The 20,826-nt window shown below is 39.9% G+C and overlaps 1 protein-coding gene across 6 annotated transcripts; it reads right to left on the bottom strand.

Moving 5' to 3' along the window:
* Positions 1-6,217: 6,217 nt before the first annotated feature.
* Positions 6,218-19,296, bottom strand: ABHD14A (abhydrolase domain containing 14A). 6 transcript variants are annotated; one of them, XM_081317407.1, is made up of 6 exons: positions 19,200-19,296; positions 15,606-15,704; positions 13,722-13,992; positions 12,217-12,332; positions 9,523-9,758; positions 6,218-7,335 (listed from the first exon to the last, which is right to left on the bottom strand). In XM_081317407.1, exons 2-6 carry the CDS (start codon positions 15,613-15,615, stop codon positions 7,153-7,155), a joined length of 816 nt encoding a protein of 271 aa, XP_081173533.1. In that variant the 5' UTR covers positions 15,616-15,704; positions 19,200-19,296; the 3' UTR covers positions 6,218-7,152. The 6 variants fall into 6 exon arrangements, with proteins under 6 accessions (XP_081173533.1, XP_081173536.1, XP_081173537.1 ...); XM_081317410.1 differs by having other exon boundaries at positions 15,623-15,704; XM_081317411.1 differs by lacking the exon at positions 19,200-19,296 and adding an exon at positions 17,083-17,970 and having other exon boundaries at positions 15,623-15,704.
* Between the last annotated feature and the right edge of the window lie 1,530 nt (positions 19,297-20,826).

Below are 20,826 nucleotides of genomic sequence, written 5' to 3'. Positions count from 1 at the left end.
GCATGTGGAGAAAGAAATATGTTATTTTTCCACCTCTTGCAAGGTTTTAGTAGTTAAGAGACAAGGCTCCATTACTGAAACAATTCCAAGATTCCAGATCTCCTCTCCTGCTTGAATAATCTGTTTTATTATTTTTTAAAGAAAGTGGGTCATTTTATATTTAATTATTGTGTTGCCAATTTAACAAAGGGAAGAAATTACCAAAGTTTCCTCCTTTGAATACAAGTCTTTGTGGAACACTTCTAAGATCTACCCCCTCTGTCCAGTACTTCAGTTTGTAACCCAATTCCAAATAAGGAACGATGTCTATTTTTCATGTTTGCATAGAAGTAACATTCAGTTCCAGAAGAAATGCAGTTACATATAGAAAGCATTCTGACTTTTTAATAATATTGTGAGTTTTGAATGCATCTTGCATAAAAGTTGCATAGTTTTACTCTTCCTGTGGTATGAAGTGACATGGCACCAGGCTTTTTGCTGGAACATTTGCTGCCAATGTTCCATTTCAGCTTCTGAAACTCTTTGCTATTATTTACTGCCTTTGCCACTCAAGATCTTACAGGCCAGTGTCTTCATTCAGTGTTGCATTTTGGCAGCAGCACAGGGTCTGAATTTTAAGCATCTTTCAGCATTGGCTGGGAGAGCCGATCTGATTATTATTGTTCCTAACAGCCACATAAAAGTTCCAGATTGGACAGGTCTCTAAGGTACGAGTTATAGAAAAGACTAGATCTAATTCTGTATGATCACTATTCAGTAATGACAGTATTTTCATTACATAGAATAGGGCTTGGCACACTCTGAAAATCATTCACCGCCCTGAGTCCTTCGGGAGAAGGGCGGTATAGAAATCAAATTATTAAATTATTAAATTAAAATTTGGTTGAAGTGCTTCTGATCTCATGAGCATCTCTCTCTTGCCATTCATGAATGTAAACAGGCTTTATAAGACTTAAGCACAAGCTTAAAAAAAATGATCATATTAAAAATTTTTGTTGTTGTTAGCTGCGAAGTCGTGTCCGACCCATCGCGACCCTATGGACAACTTTCCTTCAGGCCTTCCTGTCCTCTACCATCTTCTGGAGTCCATTTAAGCTCACACCCACTGCTTCAGTGACTCCATCCAGCCGCCTCATTCTCTGTCGTCCCCTTCTTCTAGTGCCCTCAATCTTTCCCAGCATTAGGCTCTTCTCCAGTGAGTCCTTCCTCCTCATTAGGTGGCCAAAGTATTTGAGTTTTAGCTTCAGGATCTGGCCTTCTAAAGAGCAGTCAGGGTTGATCTCCTCTAGGACTGACCGGTTTGATCGCCTTGCAGTCCAAGAGACTCGCAGGAGTCTTCTCCAGCACCATAGTTCAAAGGCCTCAATTCTTTGGCGCTCAGCCTTTCTTATGGTCCAGCTTTCACTGCCATACATTGCAACTGGGAAGACCATAGCCTTGACTATACTATATTAAAAATATGCTGCTTTAATTATTTGATTCAAGAAACAGCATCTCTTTTTGTTTGTTTTGCATGTATAGAATACTAGAGAGGTATGCTGCATCTGAATGGCTCAAATTACAATAAAAAACACAAAGTAACAGAATACAAAAAGCACAAAGTACAGAATACCTGCCCACATGAGGTCTTTTTTCCAAATTGTTGTCAAAGTATGAGGACCCTAATATGGATGACTCCACACTAGGAAAAGCGTTACTCTGTGCTTTTGTAATTTGAGCCATTCAGGTTATAATTATAGTTACTATATGTCTGGGTGTGTGTGTGTGTTGTGCTTCTGAGTTCTTTTGTGTTGAGTTCTGGTGACAACCTGGACTAGACCCTGCAAGTTCTCTTGGCAAGATTTCAGAAGTGGTTTGCCACTGGCTGCTTTCTAGGGCTGAAAGAAAGGTTACCCAGTGTCTAAGGGGGAACCAGAACTAATAACTAGTGCCAGACTAGAAATCAAACTGGCTTTCATGCTTTTACCAAGGTCTAATTAATTTTTGTTCATTTTGCTAAACAAATGGCCCATTTTATTTTTTTAAAAAGTATCGAATTCTAATTTTCTAATTGAGCCTTTTAAATAATTGCCCATTATTTTAAATGGTAATTTCATATTGTTTTAAGAAAAAAGTTGCTGAACTGCTTAAGGTGACTTTGACTACAAGAAGTACCATTCATGAACAAAGTAATATAAAGATACAAAATATTCTATTTACACCTTTCAAGTGAAAAACCAAAGTTGATTGCTGACAAAATATTGAGTCAGAAGCAACTGGAGCAAGAAGTAACTGAACAACAATGAAACAAGTTAATATATTTTGTTGGAAACTTCACAAAACCCAATTAAGTTGGGAGATGATTTCTTTGTATCAACATAGATGTGCATTTTATAGTCAATGAGTTCCAGTCTGTTCCTTTGGGAACTAACTGAATTTAATTTCAAGAATAATTCACTGACATACTGATGAAAGAATTTGACATCCAAACTTGGTGACAATTCCAAAATAAGCAAATCTTATTTGTTCCCAGGAGTGTCACCATTAAAATTAAAAGTCAGGCAAGAACAAGAATGTGTACAAATATGTGGCCAAATAGGTTCCTCTCCCTGTATCCCCTTTTCCACCTGAAAAGATCTAGTATTGCAGTGCTCACATAGCAGCAATAGCTTAAATGCAACGAAAACAGTATCATGAAAAATATACAGAACATACTGATACTTTAGGTATAAATCCACTTGTTTTATTAACTTTTATACTAGCTGAATCATCATGAAACCCCCCAAAGTTTGCAGTTACTTTATTACATGCATTGTTATAATTACCTTCAGTTGTGTTCTGGGACATCCTGAGTATTTATCAGTACACTGCAGCTACCTCCAGGTTGGTGGGTACATCTTCTTACAGATAAGTCTTTGGCGCTGGAGTCAGAGTTAGCATAACAGGCAAAAATCTTACCCAGCCTTACCTATTGAACTCCTGGAGGGGGCATTTTGAAAAAAAAATATCAAAAAATTTAATGAATGCAGTTGGAGAAGATGGGGGAGAATTTAGGTGCCAAGAGAATAAAGAAGAAATAATTGAACTACATGGAGACCTAGGGATGGATGGAAATAGTGACAAGTGTCTGCTTAGATAATACCATAGACTCTTCGTTAAAAATACATGTTTTAAGCAGAAGTCCTCATTCCTGGATGTGCCAAAGGAATTAATATAAATCTCAAAGTGTGATTGATTGATTTAAAATGAAAGACTGAGACAATGAAGGATGTAAGGGTAATGGAAGATTCTGAATGGAGGCAGACCAATTTTTGTAGTGCCAAAAGTGCAGTTTGGCAAGAATGGACACAGATAAAAGAAATTAAGGAAAGTAGTGTGAAAATAAAGCCACTACAGAAAGAGATTATGAGAAATTAGTAGAATATGAATCTCAAAAATCAACCTACATGTGAAGAAAGATGCTGTGGAACCTGCTTGGCAAAAAATGAAAATGATTATATTACAAAACACACACAGAAATATATGGCATTATACTAACAAGCAGGGGAAAAGGATGCTTGATGGAATGTGGAAGAGGTTATGTATGAGAAAAATATATAAATATATTGTATAGATTAGAATATATAGAGGAAAATCTGCAAAGGATGCAGTCATTAAGAAGCAGAGGAAAGGCACAATGATTTTCATGGAAATAAAAAATGGTTTAGGAAGTAAATGAAGATGGTTAAATGAATTGAATTAAAAACAAACATGTTGCAAGGAATTAATGCTTGTCCAAAAAAAGCAAAAATGACTCTTTATCGAGATATATATCTGCCCACTCTGTAGACAGACTGATTGATTGATTCTGAAATTAACAGAGAAACTTTTTAATGATTGTAAGCTGCCCAAAGTTACTTTGAGATAAAATGGGTGGCCTAAAATTTTATAAATAAAATAAATAATAAACTTAAAAATAAGTTATATAAAATGGGAATGCAGTACTTAAATGTGGTAAAATAAGAGATAAGATCAAGAATGAATAGCTATTCAGTGTAAGTGAGCAGAATACAAAAGTGAGTTACCAAAATGAAATAATGTTAAGGTAGCTGAATCATGCAGAGAGGATCAAATAAAAACAAATACTCAAGAGGGAGACTAAAGAAAGAAGTTGAAGATATACTCAAATACAAAAAGATGAAATGTGTGAAGATGAAAAGGCAATGTATGAAGTGATAGAAGCAGGAATGGTTGGCACACAGAGAATGGTCCAAAGTGGCTCAGTAAATGGTTTTGCTATATTGTGATGGTATAACTACAATTCATTCTGATTATTATAACTATAATTAGTTATATTTCCTGATTTCTAATCGCACACCATTCGGAAGAAATATTTTGGCTTAGTATTTATTTCCTTTCTGCACTTTTAATCACATTGCTTATCCTGAAACTGAAAGGAATGGCAGGTATATATGTTGTATTCTCAGGGGCTTGCAAAAAGGAAAAATTAAAATAGACATGGAGCTTTTATACAAATCTAAAGGTTTCACAGGAGATGTTTCAAGGTACTCAGCAGTGAGGTTCAAATGAGACCGGTAGTTCTCGCTTATTGTATCACGCGAGGGGTTTCTTTTCTATCAGATTCCACATGAAGAATAAAGAGCAATGCTTTCCATCTCTCCTATCATTACGACAACTAAGCTTCATATTATATTAAATTTATATTTTGGATCCAATTTATTTTGATTTTGCAAAGAATAGTTAATATGCAGCATGCACATAGTAACAAGGCCAACCAGCATTAGCATTCTTAACAGATACCCCACACATTTAGTAGTGTATATAACATGGCTTTTGCAGTAGTAAAGTAAAAGATTAGCAGATGTACTTTTAATGAGAGAGAGAAAGCAATAACCAGCCCTAGCTTTTGAAGCAAATTATTTGAAATAATTTGTAAACCCTAAGAGAATGTGTATGTGTGTATTCAATAAAATATCAATAATAAAATTTTGCATTCTGCCGAGATCCCCTAGTACTCCACATACATAAATATAATCTTTAATTGTTTAGTCATCTGGGCCAAAAGGAAAATTATTCTAAAAATAACTTCTATTGTATACAAAATGTAAGTTGGACTTTGTATGTGCTGCATAGTGTGCAGGTAATTATTACCTAACTAGCTTTTCAATAATTATCTTGGGCAACTAACTGTGCAATTTAACCTCCCTCTGGATTTTGTATTATTGTACCGTAGGTCACCCTCCCCAACTCAGTGCCTTAAAATGGGCTGGATGCTGCCATAATATCCAATCAGCTGGAAATCATTTGAGCATCAGGCCAAGGGACGCTGCTTTAAAATGTTAACATGCTTTCCAATATTAATTCATGTCTATGAAAAAGGGAACTAAAGCATAAGCCCGCTCTTTTCCGTTACCCTATAACTAAACAGCAGACACCAAACATGTGACGCAGGTCACTTATGGTACCTTCTTTTAACTGCACTCTCACTCACACGAGCACCTATAGTTCTGACCAATAAAAGATGGGTCTGGATAAAATGAAAGTGCAAGCACATGTCATTAAACGAGAACCTTAAAATATAGGCAGCTAATTTCTACAAAAGCAATAGAATATATCAGGTATTTTCACTCTTAACATTTAGTTTCAAAAGGTACCTAGAAGAAATGTATATTTACAAACTTTCTGTTCCACTCTAAAACTTATCACTCAAGCTACAAAACCCTCGCACTTCCTTAAATATCATTGCTTAGAAATTTCTGAATACCAGAATTGTTTAGACAAACGTGTTATCTCTTCTAATAAATTCATAACTCTGTTTTGAAACCACAAGAGAACAGAAGTTCTTAGCTTCATTTATCATGGAAGAGAATGAATTATCACCTTTTCTTATTCATCTAATAGTTGGAAATATCCTAATAAGTCAGCGTGGAACAGAATATATAAAGAAACTCACTTGAACATATGTAGAGGGGATTAGTAATTGGGTGAAAATTCAAAGTCATACTAGAGGTCTGTGCATTAAAGTTGAAAAATTGTTTGGAAAACACAAAATTAGATTATAGGGAGGTAGATAATTATGGCCATAGTTCTTATAATAGATTATAATTAAAATATCTAACAACATAGAAGCTTATTCTTTAACAAGTCAATTTTCTATGCTGTCAACCATAACTTCATAGTTTGATGTCTAGCAGTCTCTGTCTAGCATTTATATTTGTACATACACTCATACACCAAATACCAGTATAAACAATTTATTAAACGTTTGCAATACTCAAAACCCTAGATAACGTATGACCTAATGAGTAGGAGAAATCATCCCTCTCCTAACATGTGGACTATGCTTCTTTGAAAAGTTGACTCTTTCTCCTTATGTCTTCCATCTTCTCCTGCTCAAGTGAGAGTCTGGATGACACATTCTAACTAAATACTTCATTCACAGAGAGTCAACATGTTACAATTGGGTAACCAAAGCATTGCAGTGGTCATTAAAGTTACAGGAAAATATACACTTAAAATTGTGTCATTTCTTTTCCAAAGTTTTTCTTCAAATTTTCCAAATGTCTTTTGGGCAATTTCAAGTATTACCTATTTCCAGCAAGAACAAGCACGTCTGGTGCTGCTGGAAAAAGTAAAGCAGACCCTCCAAATCACAACGGTAGAATTAAGATAAAAAGTACAACAAAACACCCTCAAAACAGAAATATGCACACTAAAAGTAGTAGGTGGTGGTTAATGGGGAAAAATATTAATCTTGAGATAATATCTGTGGCCCAGGTTCCTGAAATAAGAGTTGATGTTGTACCTTTCTCTGGAGAGATCAGCTCTTAAAAGGAATGAAAATTGGATAGTGATGTGCACATCAAGTTCTTCAGTCTTTTCACAAACATATGAAAATGCTACCCTGCTCTGTATGTCCTTGATCCAATACTTCTGCCAGTTTGTAGGATTCTGGCAATTACACCTTGAGCACTTGTAAAAGAAGTAACCCCACAAACAAGTAGAGACAAATTCTTCCATCAACAGTCAAAAAGCTCTATAGCCCTTGAAGTATGAAGAACCAGATTTATATGCACATCATCCAGATTATACATAACAGACATTCAGTCTTCACTTTTTCCCTGGGAAAAGGAAAATGGGATTCAGTAGCGCAACTAAGAAGAAATACCACAGTCATTTTAATTCATTGAGGAAGCTCAGCAGCGCTTTGTGGAACTCCTGAGGCTTATCAAGATAGCAAGCATGACCAGCTCCCAACAACATGACAACTCTGGATCTGGGAATCTGCTGAAGACTTTGCAGAGATTGTACACCCAGGTCAGTATCACGCTGTCCATAAATTACCAATGTTGGTATCTAGAAAAATAAAAACATAAATAAATGAGCAATGGTCCCCAAGGATTATGCAAATGAATACTAACATTACTTCCCAATCATTGCTAAACAATTGCCATTCTTTTCCACACAACTTGCAAAAAGGCCCTGTGAAATACATCAGCAATAACATATCTCCACACCCTTTCCAAAGGAAACACCTGAGGCGGTGATTGGAATCTGGATACAATGGTCTACTGTGTGGGAATGATCTTAGGAGACAGGAGGAAGAACTGCAGACTATCCAATGATCAGACAAGTGGTAGCTAAGTCCACGGAAGGAATGAGGGTGTGGCTTACGTCTCAGAAGGCACCTTCCCTAGTTCCTTGGACTGGCAAAAGAAGGGAGGAGACGTACTGTACTTTCGGACTTTCAATGTTCTGCTAATGTAACTTTACAATAAAAGAACTAGTATTTCTCGGTGTGCTTCTCGTCTGCAGTGCTCACAAGGCTGACATTAATACAGCAGATAAAGAGGGCCAGGTATTCTAGGAATCAATTCTAGAGGGTGGAATCTTCAATTATTAGTTACTCTTGGCTACTCACAGCGAGGGACAGAACATCAGGAACTTCAAAGGGTATTATTATGGAAATGTGTATTTTATCTATTTGCTCATGCATACAGTCACCATCTTACTATTACGCTCTACGCAGCTTACAATAAAACAAAAATAAGAAATAGAAAACAAAAATAAAAACACATAGCACTCAGGCACAGTCTAACCTATCATCCATACAACCAGGAGAAAACTCTAACCCACGCTTGTTCTCAGGCACAAAGGCAAGTTTTCAAGACCTTACGAAAGGCCGACAGGGACAATCTAATCTCAGGAGGCCTGATGCTCCAAAGGGCAGGTGCCATGGCAGGAAGAGAAAAAAAATAGATGGTAGCAATTGGTGATGAAATGACATTTGGAGTACTGCAATCCTATGTGGACTAGTAACAAATACTTGCTATATCTGTCATAAGGAGAACTGCAAAAACCCAGCAAGGGTCTAGAGTAGCCTCTCTTAAGTGGGGTTTCATAAGGTCATGCAAAAGTTTCCTGAGGCCTGAAATTACTTCAAAGATTTCTTCAAGCTATAAAATTTGAGAAAGACTGTTCTATACTGTACTGACACGATGCTTATGCTACCTAATATCTGCATAGTAGAACTTCTTTCCCCCAGCCTTCTTTCGGGCATATAAAACTAGAGAGACTGTCTTTCCTGGCATCACTGTCCACACAACTTTCTCCAAGTTCTCTTGGAGTTGGGTGGCCTATTTCTGCATAAGACATCCATATTATGAGCCCCTATGAGTTTGTATAAAAAGCCCTGATCTGCCAGACATCAGATTCTACACCCGATGTGTGTCCTTGAAAGGTTCCATTCATCCCCCTCTTCCACTTCCTTACTAAAATGGCAAGGAAAATTTAAACTGAGAACATCTTTTCTTAATAAAACTCTAGGCTAGGGACTGTAGTGTCTGCATCCCCAGGGAGATACGTGTTGCTGCAAAACATCTGTAATTTACAGAGCCCCAAAAGTTAATACCTAAGAATGACTATTTCCTTGGGATGTTAGGGAAAAAGTGTTAAATATATGGAAAATAACCACAGTAATTTAATGGAATTAAAGGTTTATATTAAATCAAATGAACTGTATTTACTTGAAATGAACATATGTGTTTTTCTGAAATCATGTGCCTTTAAAATGGAGGATCCACTTAGATCAGGGGTGTCAAACTCAATTTCATTGAGGGCCACATCAGCATTGCGGTTGCCCTCAGGGGGATGGGTGGGTGTGGCCTGGGTGGGTGTGGCCTACTGGGTGGGCGTGGCTAAAGTGTGTATGGCCTACTGGGTGGGCGTGGCCAGCTCTACATCGTTCGCATCAAGGGTGCCTATGGGAGCCTGGGCAGGAGTGGGACAGATCTGAGGGTCTCTGGCAGAAGGAGGGTCTCTGGGCCAGGGCCAAGGCAATGGGGGCCGTTCCCTCACTGTTTCCAGGATGGCTTCGCGGGCCGCATGAAACCACTTCACGGGCCGGATCCGGCCCCCGGGCCTTGTGTTTGACATGTCTGACTTAGATTCACTGAGAGACTTCTTTTTTCCTCTTTGGGAAGACAGATGTCATCTTCCATGCAAATGAATATAATTCATTTTTCCAGTCCATAGATCTCTTACCTCAAGCTGTTGATATTGTTGAGCTGAAAAATCTTTTGTACCCACTGGTGCAATAGACACAAAGCCCCTCAACCGTTCTCCACTAGAAAAGAGAAATGGAATGGAATATCGGCCACTCATCGATGAGCTTATCAAAATGGGCTTCTGAAGGCCCAGCTCCTTGAAGACTTGCTCCAGAAAGGAAATGCGGCCTTTTGCAGTCCCAACAGAGGTTGAACGTGGGGAGCTCCCATAACCTGTTCAGAAACAAACCATGAGGATCACTAAAACAATGTTAACTAGAAATCAAGACATGTATTGTACTAACTCGTGTCATTCTGATGTTTATAGAGGAACTAGCTTTTTTTTTAACCTCCCTTCAGATATGGTGAAATCCTAGAATTCCTCAGGCCACAGATCTGGAAGATACCAATTTCAGGAAGGCTATCATAACCAGCAATATACCATTGTCCTCCAACTTTCAAGGGAAAATTTGGCTCTTCTTTCTGATCCTCTAGTCAAATACAACTTAAGAGAAGCTGGGGCAAATTTATGTCCTTCCAAAGTAGCATTATTTATTTAAAGCATGGTTTAAACTACACAATTCACTCCTGGGAGACTGAAATATGCTATAAAATACAGCACTGAGTTTGTGCAGAGCTCAAAGTATTCTCAAAAAGAAAAACTACATGGCTATGCAGTTATCCCAGCAATCTCTAAAACCTAACTACTACTTCTGGCTTTCCTTTGACTAGTTAAGCAACTTCCCTCACTCTACAGCACCAGCTGTTAGAAATCCTTCTAAAATATAAATCACTGATAATGCAAACTAAACTTTTATAAACTAGTCCTGCTACATCTCCAAAGTGATAACCATAACTCTGCCCTTTGCCTCCAGAGGTGAGATCCTCCTCCAATCTTCTGGCCTTCTGAAATGGCCTCAACACCTGGCTCTGCTGGTTGGCTTGGGACTCAGATGGGAGTGCACAATGTTGGAGGTGGTTGACTGAGTGAGAGACAAAAGCCTACCCTTGCTTTTGGTTTTAACCTCTATTTAATTGCTGTTAACTGTAATTTTAAAGCTTTTAATGTTTTCATATTTATTCTTTTACACTATTGTAAGCCATCCAGAGAAAGTGAAGAGGAACTAAAAAGCCTCTTGTTGCGGGTGAAGGAGAGTGCAAAACTTGGGTTGAAACTTAACATTAAGAAAACCAAGATCATGGCATCCGGCCCTCTCAATTCCTGGCAAATAGATGGGGAAGAAATGGAGGTAGTGACAGATTTTATTTTCCTTGGCTCCAAGATCACTGCAGATGGGGACTGTAGCCAAGAAATTAAAAGATGCTTGCTCCTCGGGAGGAAAGCCATGGCAAATCTAGACAGCACACTAAAAAGCAGAGACATCACCCTGTCAACAAAAGTGCATATAGTCAAGGCCATGGTCTTCCCAGTTGCAATGTATGGCAGTGAAAGCTGGACCATAAGAAAGGCTGAGCGCCAAAGAATTGAGGCCTTTGAACTATGGTGCTGGAGAAGACTCCTGCGAGTCCCTTGGACTGCAAGGCGATCAAACCGGTCAGTCCTAGAGGAGATCAACCCTGACTGCTCTTTAGAAGGGCAGATCCTGAAGCTAAAACTCAAATACTTTGGCCACCTAATGAGAAGGAAGGACTCACTGGAAAAGAGCCTAATGCTGGGAAAGATTGAGGGCAATAGAAGAATGGGACGACAGAGAATGAGGTGGCTGGATGGAGTCACAGAAGCAGTAGGCGTGAGCTTAAATGGACTCCAGAAGATGGTAGAGGACAGGAAGGCCTGAAGGAAAGTTGTCCATAGGGTCGCGATGGGTCGGACACGACTTCGCAGCTAACAACAACAACAAGCCATCCAGATGATTCTGGACAGTGAGACAGGCAGCATATACATTAATCAATCAATTAAGAAATCTACTTATTAGACTTAAGGCCACCCAACTCCAAGAGACTCTGAGGCTTACATTATAAAGAATAAAAAACAAAGACATTATACATAGCCAGACACAAATTCCAAGCACTGTACAAAATGAACTCAACAAGGACTCAACAGCCACCTTACTCCCAAAACCTAGAAGAGCCAGGTTTTTAGGGACTTTTCAAAACTATTAGAGTGGGAGCTAAAAAGACCTGGGGGTGGGGGGGATGCTAAACAAATACAAACCAAATGTTTTCCTCCAGCAAAGGCAATAATATACAATAGTATTTGAAAGGGGGAACAAATCTGGCAAAACAGGCAATGAAATCTTCAGTGGGCTGCTGATCACAATCTTTACAGGGCATGGCATTCAAACAAACCTGGCTCTCCCTTCCAGTTAACAGATTCCAAGAACTTTCCCCCCTTATTAAATAATAAATACATCCTTTCTGTTATGAAAATAGATCAGAGGCATTAGAAGGGCCTCTACAACTGTTGGCATTCACTCCAGGGAGAGAGAGAGAGAGAGAGAGAGGGATTACTGCCAATGGAACATGCAGATGGGAGTGATTTACTAAATAGAAAGAGTGATGCTCATCCCTCTACTTTGGTTTGCTGCCTTCATCCAAAGTGTGTTGCCAAAGCAAGAGTTAAACCCCCAGAAATGTATATTTATTACTGAATATCAGCCCGTAAAAGAAAATGAAGCTGAAACTGAAAAGCCAAAATTGCCCCCCAAAATAATTTACTGCTAATTCTTACCAGGCAAATCAATAGCTACTGCGCGATAGCCGTTCTCTGCAAGCAAAGCCAGTGTTCCTAGAGTCTCCCATGTCTTGGATGTGAAGGACTGGCCATGCAAGAATATCACTGCCAGCCTGTTAAGAAAAAGAACTAGCAGGTAATGTCATCTTTTTTACCATTCTGATATGAATAATGTACTAAAAATACTGTTAGGTCCCAAAATATTTTATTTATATACAGTAGTAAAACAAAATCCCTTAAACTAGTCTCAAAAAAGGAAAAGAAAAAATGGTTACTTCGAAACAATTAAGTGAATTCGGGTTTTTTTTAGCACCAAAGTAATACCTGCCTGGAGTATGGTTAGGAAAAATTATTTGTCCATGAGATACACGAGCAGTGTAATTAATTAACACAGCTGGGGAAAATAGATATGTATTCTATTGTTTATGACAATATTACCTGGTGGCCTTCAGATACTTTGCAATATAATAAACATAAATCTGGTAATAATTATTTCAATACATCCAATTCCCATCAAATTAAAGAAGACTAATCTCAAACAATTTGAAGACTTGAATAAGAGTTCATACAATAACATGCTATATTATTAAAGAAATGAGATATATTTGGCAATCTTTGCAATGTTTCTTTTCCTATCTTTAAAAGGTTATACATAGGTACTAATACAGAAGGAAATACTCAGATTATCTGATAGAAAACATATTCTTAAATAACCTAATTACCACAATCACTCAATAATAGAAGTGTATGGCAGTCTTAGAGAAATAATATGAAGCTCTAATTGCAAATAATTGCTAATTAAGAGAAAGCCATTTTTTTAGAGATGAAAAGTGATGCTTTTACAAACTTAGAAAATGAGATTGCTTTGTGGCAAATATGCTGAGAAAAATGTATTTAGGCCCCCTGCAATATCTGAGCAGTAGTCCTGTCTCTTATTTTATAATATTATCACCAAGAAAGCCACAGATTAGCACAACAAATGCACAGTAGAAAGAAAATTCCAGCATCAGCAAGCACGATTTAGCCATGGATTACCAATGCTGAATTACTTTGCACTCTGGAAGAAATAAACTGTATTCTCTCTGTGGATCCAGGATTTAGTTAGCAATAATAATCAGGTTTTTTGAAAGCTGCACGGTCATACAAATAGGGGCAGCTTATGAGTCAAATGAGTAATATGACATCCATCTAGGAAGTGACAAGGAAAACAGATCAGTAAATATATATTTCATCACCTATTCACTGAAATACAGTAATACCAGAACTGCAACTCCTACTAGAGCAAAATAAATCAACCATTCAAGATTCACTTTTAAACACTAAATCAGCCAATATTCATGCTACTTTTGGTACCCTTTAGACCAATCAGAATCGCTGCCAGCAGCCCAAACTCAAGCTAATGTTTCTGTGTACTGTTAGAATAGATAGGTTGCTTTGGTGTTATTTACTACGTGAACGAGATTTAACTCCTTGAAGTCTCAAAAATCAGGAAGGTAACTTACCTTTCAGTGGAGGAAGCCACATCTTTTTGTACCAGCACAGCTTCTCTGAAGAAAACAGAAGAGTGCAAAACTGTCCCTGTCGTGATGGTAACATTCCCAGCACCTGTACCCTTCACCTCTTCCTCCATGGCCCGTGGTTTAGGGATGTCTACTGGAGCAGTAAATTTTTCATGCTGGATTGCAGGAAGCAACAGGTAGAGGACAAAAGTGACAAGGATTCCTAGGACCAGCAGCGCCAGCCTGTTGCGGATCAAAGTCATAGTCATCTTTTCTGAAAGGATTTGAAAGAAAAAGAAAGATCCACTAGGATCAGACAGCTTGCTATGGTAAGGCAGTGAGCCAACAAATAGCAGACACCACAAAACTGCGGGATCGCTGCTGTAGTGTGTAAGAACATTGGAAAGCAAGTGAATTGTGTATAAGACATGTTTTCTTTCCTCCTCAACCATCATGCCTTTTTTGAGGAGGGAGGGAAATAATTATGGCTTTATTTGATACAAGCAATCAAGTTTACTGTTGAGAGATTAGGATAATCAGACGTCAAGTTCGTCTTGCTTAGTGTTAGCCATATTAACTTATCCTTGCACCAGGGCTCAAATCTTTCAAGCTCTGTTGTACCCACTGAAGTTGGAGATGGTGGGTAGCACTGCACAGTGTGACTTAGGGTTAAGAATTGAAACTATTTGTACAGCTCAATAACAGTATCATACTGAATTGCTATCTAAGATTCAAATTTCTTTTTTAAGCAATACCAATATAACCAGCTTTGGAAAAATATAGGCAATCACCAAGGTTGCAGTGATGAAGAAGTTAAGAATGTTGGAATATGACTGGAGAAGCCCAGATTAAAATCCACACTCAACCATTAAGATTACTGGCTGATTCTGATCAGCAACCAAGGGCTACTACAAGGATCAAACTGCGTGCAGAACACGATAGAATTAAGTATATAATTTTAAAGATGTAGAAAGTAGAGGGTACACTACAAACGATAAACTAGATCCAGTTTGGTATAGTGGTAAAGGTCATGGCCTAGAAGTCAGGGAAGTGTAATTTCTAGTCCCATCTTAGACGGGAAAAGCAGGTGGGTGACTTTGGGCTAGTCACTTTCTCTCAGCCCAACTCACCTCACAGGGTTGTTGTGGTGGGGAAAATAGGCAAAGGAAAGAGTATTGATATGTTTGCTGCCTTGAGTTGCATATGAAAAAGTCAGGATAAAAGCAATTTTTATAAGCTCTACTGTGTCATTTCATCTATCCCAGCTGCCTGTTCTTTTTCCAGGTTATCAATGGCAATAGACAAAAGCAGCTGTCAATATTAAATCCCACCTTTCTCTTTAGCAAGTAAGTATAAGCTATAAATCTTTTGGAAGGTAGGAAAGTCCCATCTGCCTTGCACAAATGAACTCTAAAGCCCAGAACTTGTATTAGCAGGATCCAATTCATAATCAGAAGATAGTTGTAGAAACTGTCTCCTTCCCTATAATGGTTGATGTTTTTATCAACTGGCCGATTAAAAAGAAATGCATTCTACTATTTATTCCCAATACTTTCTTTCTGCATAGCCATGCCAGCGAAAACGATTTTAGTACAAGTATATGAAATAGATCTTAAATATAAGACAGCAACTATATCTCTTCCCTTGTCTCATTTACGGCTTAAGACCTACCCATACATACCCACAGGAAGGAAGATTCCCACTTTCTATACTTTTCCTTTTTCTAAACTACTTAACTGTTAGATCCCACTGTGAAGCTCAAAAAGATCTGCCTTTCCATTGTTTTGCTACTAAAACAAAATTCTGCTAAGTTTACTCAGTACGGAATTAAAATGCATTCTATGTCTCCCATATTGGTGCTATACATCAGATCAGGTTTTGCCAAACCTTTGCCCATCCTTTACTTCTAAACCATCAGGTTTTGCTGCTCCTCTGCGTTTTTCTTTCAATCTTTGTTAATGATACGTCCCACTTGTCAAATTGGGCCTTTGTCCAGGTTATGTGGTAAAACAAACACAAAAGATAATTAGATTCAGTGCATAAATAGTGGAGTCTGTGGTATTTTCCCATCACAAAATATAGTAAGCCTTTTTACTAACAGAGCAAATTCCACTTTGAAAAGTGGTAGGAAAGCTGTAGAACACCCCACCCAGCATATATTATAGATATCCAAGCAAAAGTGCTTACAAAGGAGCCGCTATTTCTGTGCCTTTGAGGAAAATAATTCAGTTTCCAATATGTAAGACTGCCTTAGGTAAACATTTAAATACCCCATTTTGTATTCAAATGTTTCAGAAGTCATCATCTTGATGCACAGCAGTGGATTTAAGTGTTTCTCCCACCCTTTTAGAATCAGCCAGGAAAGATGTAAACAGCAATCAGACTAATCATTAATATAACCAGTCATCAGTACAACTGAGAAGGAATTATTTTCCGGACCTCCTAAACATACTGATCTACGTCTACACAAAAGTTGAATACACAGCTTTGTGACTCAAGATGAATTTGCCAAATCCCACAAGTGAGGTTGCTATTACAAAGATGGACACTCTCTGAAAGCAATTCCTGCTGTGCCCTATAAAAACAATTGGGTACCAAATGGTGAAAAATACACTGCAGGAATGGCCATATATCTTTGAAGAGATTATCAGTCGTAAGGAAAATGTATTTTTGTAAAAATCATAGCAAACTAATTGTACAAACTTGGTAAATATTTAATAAAATCTATCTTAGGCAAAGCCCATCTGCTGAGTATGTATGCGAAGAAACATTTTCAAGCACTATAGGATATATTCTTCTGAAGAGTTCAATGCGCTTGAAAACACAGTAATGCAAACAAATCTCTTGCTAGCATAATGCTATTTCAAAGTCCTTTGTAAATATGGTAGCAGTTGGGTACTCAATGGGAAAAAAAACCTCTCTTGTAAATGATGTAATTTTCTAGCTGATTGCAAGGGTTGGAAGCACCCTTTTCACCTCTGTATCAATAGCAGAATCTTGCAAATGAGTATAAAAACACCCTCTCAACCTTTTAATCGCTGAGGAAGCAAACTCGAAAGGAACCAAGATACTTCTATTTCATTCAGTAAAGACCCCGAGACATTTATTGGCATTTGCCTATTCAGGCATATGCCATGTGTGCTGAGGAAGATGAAGGCCTTCCAAGATTATAACCCTTCCCCAGTGTCTCAGGATATCACTGTCTGAATGGTTTGCATTCATTCCACTGAACATGCTACTATTCATTATCCCTACTTCAAAATAGCAGCCAAAGATTTCTAAACTCATCCTGTCAATACTATACCCAACAGGAGCAAAGTTTTTCCTCAAAGTCTGTACTAATTTTTCTCCATTTACCAACTACCTTTTCGGATTTCATCCAGCAGGTGAACTGCAGATTGAATGTCTTTGAAGATGTATGTTTTCTGCCGATAGAGAACCTTTAACTTTGCAGGGTACAATACGTAGGCCTAAACTCCTTCCTTCAGGAACTGTTGCTTGACAGCCACAAAACGTTTCCGTCGGGCATATGTCAGTGGGCTGAGATCAGGAAAGAAGGATACCTTGTGTCCACAGAAATTTGTTGTCCAGGATGTCTTCAGTATTCTTTCCCGATGCCGCAAATCAGAAAGAGTGATTAGTACAGTACTACCATTACCCACCTGGGCATTTTTTGCTGGGAGACGGTAAGCACTTTCTATACAGATGGGAACCTGTTTGCCATTTAAATCTAAGGCAGCTGGCAACAGATTTTCTATGAAGGGGATAAGGTTCACATTTCCAATGGCTGCTGGGACACCTGTGACCCTCAAGTTTCGAGCTCGCAATTTGTTTTCTAGTGTCTCCAGCTTGTAGTCAGCCACCAACTTTCCTACTGCCAGTTCCTTCATTAAAGTAGCATGTTTGACAACACAGCCTTGAGTAGATACCACCTTTGCTTCCAGAGCTCCCACACGGCGATCTGTCTCTTCCAGGTGTTTCTCAAGGTTTGCTAAACCAGCAGTAAGATATGCCAGGGCTTGGTGTAAGGCATCGCGTTCCGATATTATTTGCTCCAACAGCTCCTGAACTGAATTTGCCACATCAGAAGAGATGTGCGCATCGTGAATTCTTCTAAGATCCATCATAAACCTTGTTCTGCTTCCTTTTGGATTCTTTGTGCTTTTAGCTAATTCCCGCTCAGAACAGATAAAACATTGCATGTGGAAAATAGTAGAAGCGGCACCGTGTTCCTGCTGAGACGTGGTGAAGCTTTCCACTGCCTTTGCTTGGTTTAAAGTACAGGAGGACACACCCTTGTTTACCAGGTGATATATATATTTTTTAACCTCAAGACTGCACACACCTACTCATACAAACCTTGTTTCTATTCAAGCAGTTTCACTGGGATGTAATGATTTATTTTTATTTTAATCCCATTTATATCCCGCCCTTCTCCGAAGACTCAGGGCGGCTTACAATCTAAGCACAAATCAAATGTGCTTAGCAATAGCCTTCATTCTATGTATATGCCTGATTATTAGGGCTTTCGCCCCCCCCCCCAAGCGGCATTATTACAAAGTCAGCTTATTGCCCCCAACAATCTGGGTCCTCATTTTACCTACCTCGGAAGGATGGAAGGCTGAGTCAACCTTGATGAGAGAAAGGCATTGTTTAATGAGGTGGGAAAACGTAAAACCTTACCGGACTCTTGCAAATTTCACAAAAGCCTATCAGAGCAAGCAAGAGTTAAAGAGTTCACAGTCAACACCCCATCTTCTCCCATAGACTTCTTACACTGACCCAGCCAGCCTTTCGGTTCGGCACTTCCCAAAAAAAGCCTTTCGCCCTCCCAACGCTTCAACCTCTATTTCTCTCCTCCCATTGCCAAGAAATCTCCTAGGCTAGGGAGACCGAAGCACCTGTCGGGCTCCCGCTCTACTCCCACGCCCGGCATCCCGGACCCGCAGGCCATCAATGCAAAAACCTGGAAGGGAACCGGAAGAGTGCAACCCGTTCTTGTGTAAGGGGGAACCGGCTTTCAGGGCAACCGTAAAAACACACACACACACACACACACACACACACACAAAAAACACAACCCGGCTGTTTTCCCCTTTTTGACTGCGCGCTTCTCTCCAAAGACCTGACCACCAACACGCGCGCGCCCTCAAGCAACCCAGTTTTAATCTCTGCAACAAAAACTTGGGAAGGGTGGGAAGAGACGCCCGCAATTCTTCCCGAGTCCCCAGGAGAGGCACGATCCCTCGGCGAATCCCTCCCCGGGCCCTGCTCCGGAGGGAAGGGCGCATAGGCCGACAGCCAGCCAGCCAGCCCCCCACCCCAGGTGTCTCTTCCCCCGGCCCGCCCAACGCGGGAGAGGTTTTGTCAGCCGCCGGTCACGGACCCCGTGAGCCCAGCCAGACGCGGCGGGAACAAAACGCTCCTCCCTCCGCGGGGCAGGCCGGCCGACTGGCTGGCTGGCTGGCCGGCCGACGGTACCTGCGCTTCGCAGCCGCTGCGTCTTCTCTTCCCCCTCCCCGCCTCCCCCGAGCGGGAGCTGCGCGAGCTGGTGACGCGAACTCTTTCCTCCTCCGCGACCCGCCAGCCCGGCTCCCCGCCTCCACGCGCCGGGCCCCATCTAGCGGCCAAGGGGAGCCCTGCCGCCCGTCAAGAAGCCAGAGAGGCGGGGCTGAAGGGGCGGAGTCTCGTCCTTGGGTCTTCCTCCGAAGGGGTTCCCCGCTGCCTCGCCTGGCTTGGCGGCGGGCGGGATCGGAGCGCGTTCGCGTTTGGATGGCGAGGAAATTTCGAGGCATCTGATTTTTAAACCAGAGGGGCGAGACTTTCCCTTTATTGACTGCCTTCAAAACATACCAACCAACACACACACACAAAAGAACCCTGCATGGATGTGATCCTTAGGAGCTAAACTTGACTTGGAGCTGACGGGTCCTGGAGGGAGCGAAAAGTTGGCTAGTTGCTTCTCTTGCCAACCTGTTATCAAGATTCCTGGTTTAAAGACCTCCTCTCTCTCAGGGAGCCAGTCAGTTCCTAAGAGAAGGGGGACCCAAACGGGAAGGAGTAATCTTTTTCCATACAGGGCTTGTTCTCCATTTCTGACGTTTTATGAAGGAACCTGGCCTTTTCTGGTTTTTTCCAAGTTTTGAACTTCAGGCACCAATCAATGAAAAACCTTTATGGTCAAAGTACAACATGTGTACATTGAGATTAGCTGAGCCTCCCCCCCCTGCTCTCTCCCCCCAACACACAGTGACAACAAACCATCCTACCACACCATGTGAACCAACTACACCACACACCGGTCTCCCAAGTCAATTCTGGATAAATTCACAGAGATATTATCCCCTACTATCATGCTGCTTCCGATGTGGGCAGGGTAAGGGGTTATCAAAATAGAAATCCATACACGCCTGCGGACTGCCAGGCCACAGAAGAGCACGCTACCATCTGATAGAAACCTAATCAGTACATTATGCTAATCCATTGTCTGCTCAAAAAGCATAGTGTACTATTCACACACACATAATGCGGTGGCTTAAATCATGGTTTGTAAAAAATAGTGGCAGGTTTCATGCAACAAAGCCAAAAGCAAACCATAGCCAGCATGTTGTATGAACAAACTTCACACCAGGAAAAACATTGTTTTGGGGAAACGAATGTGCAGATGGTGAATATTGGCTGCTTAGGATGTATTTAAGCTATCTCCACTTCCACTCAATCTATATATGGCTCCTTTTTCACATCAGGCTAAAGCATATATAATAAGGTTTATTTATAGCAATCAGATTGCAGCTGCAAAATAAACATGATCACTAGAAATAGCAAAGATGTCCACAAAACTGGCTACTGTTTAGTACTCGGTTGCACTACAGTGGGTTTATTTGGTTTTAGCTTAGTGAAAGTAGATTAGGGTATGGGAATATGAATCTTAACTGTGATTTATTTAAGACACAACGATGGCTCAGTGCAATAAGCAAATTCAGCCTATTTTGTAAATAGATAACAGAAACACAAAGTACTGTTAGTACAGTTCGAACCTTTTCTAATCCAGCACAAATCCAGGCCAGTTTTGTGCCCTAGATGTTTTTATTACTCAGAGAAATTGGAA

The sequence above is a fragment of the Vipera berus genome (genome assembly GCF_964194415.1).
Source record: "Vipera berus genome assembly, chromosome: 2".
Lineage (NCBI taxonomy): Eukaryota > Metazoa > Chordata > Lepidosauria > Squamata > Viperidae > Vipera > Vipera berus.
The sequence above is the reverse complement of the archived record's forward strand: the minus strand, read 5'-3'. Positions and strand labels throughout refer to the sequence as shown.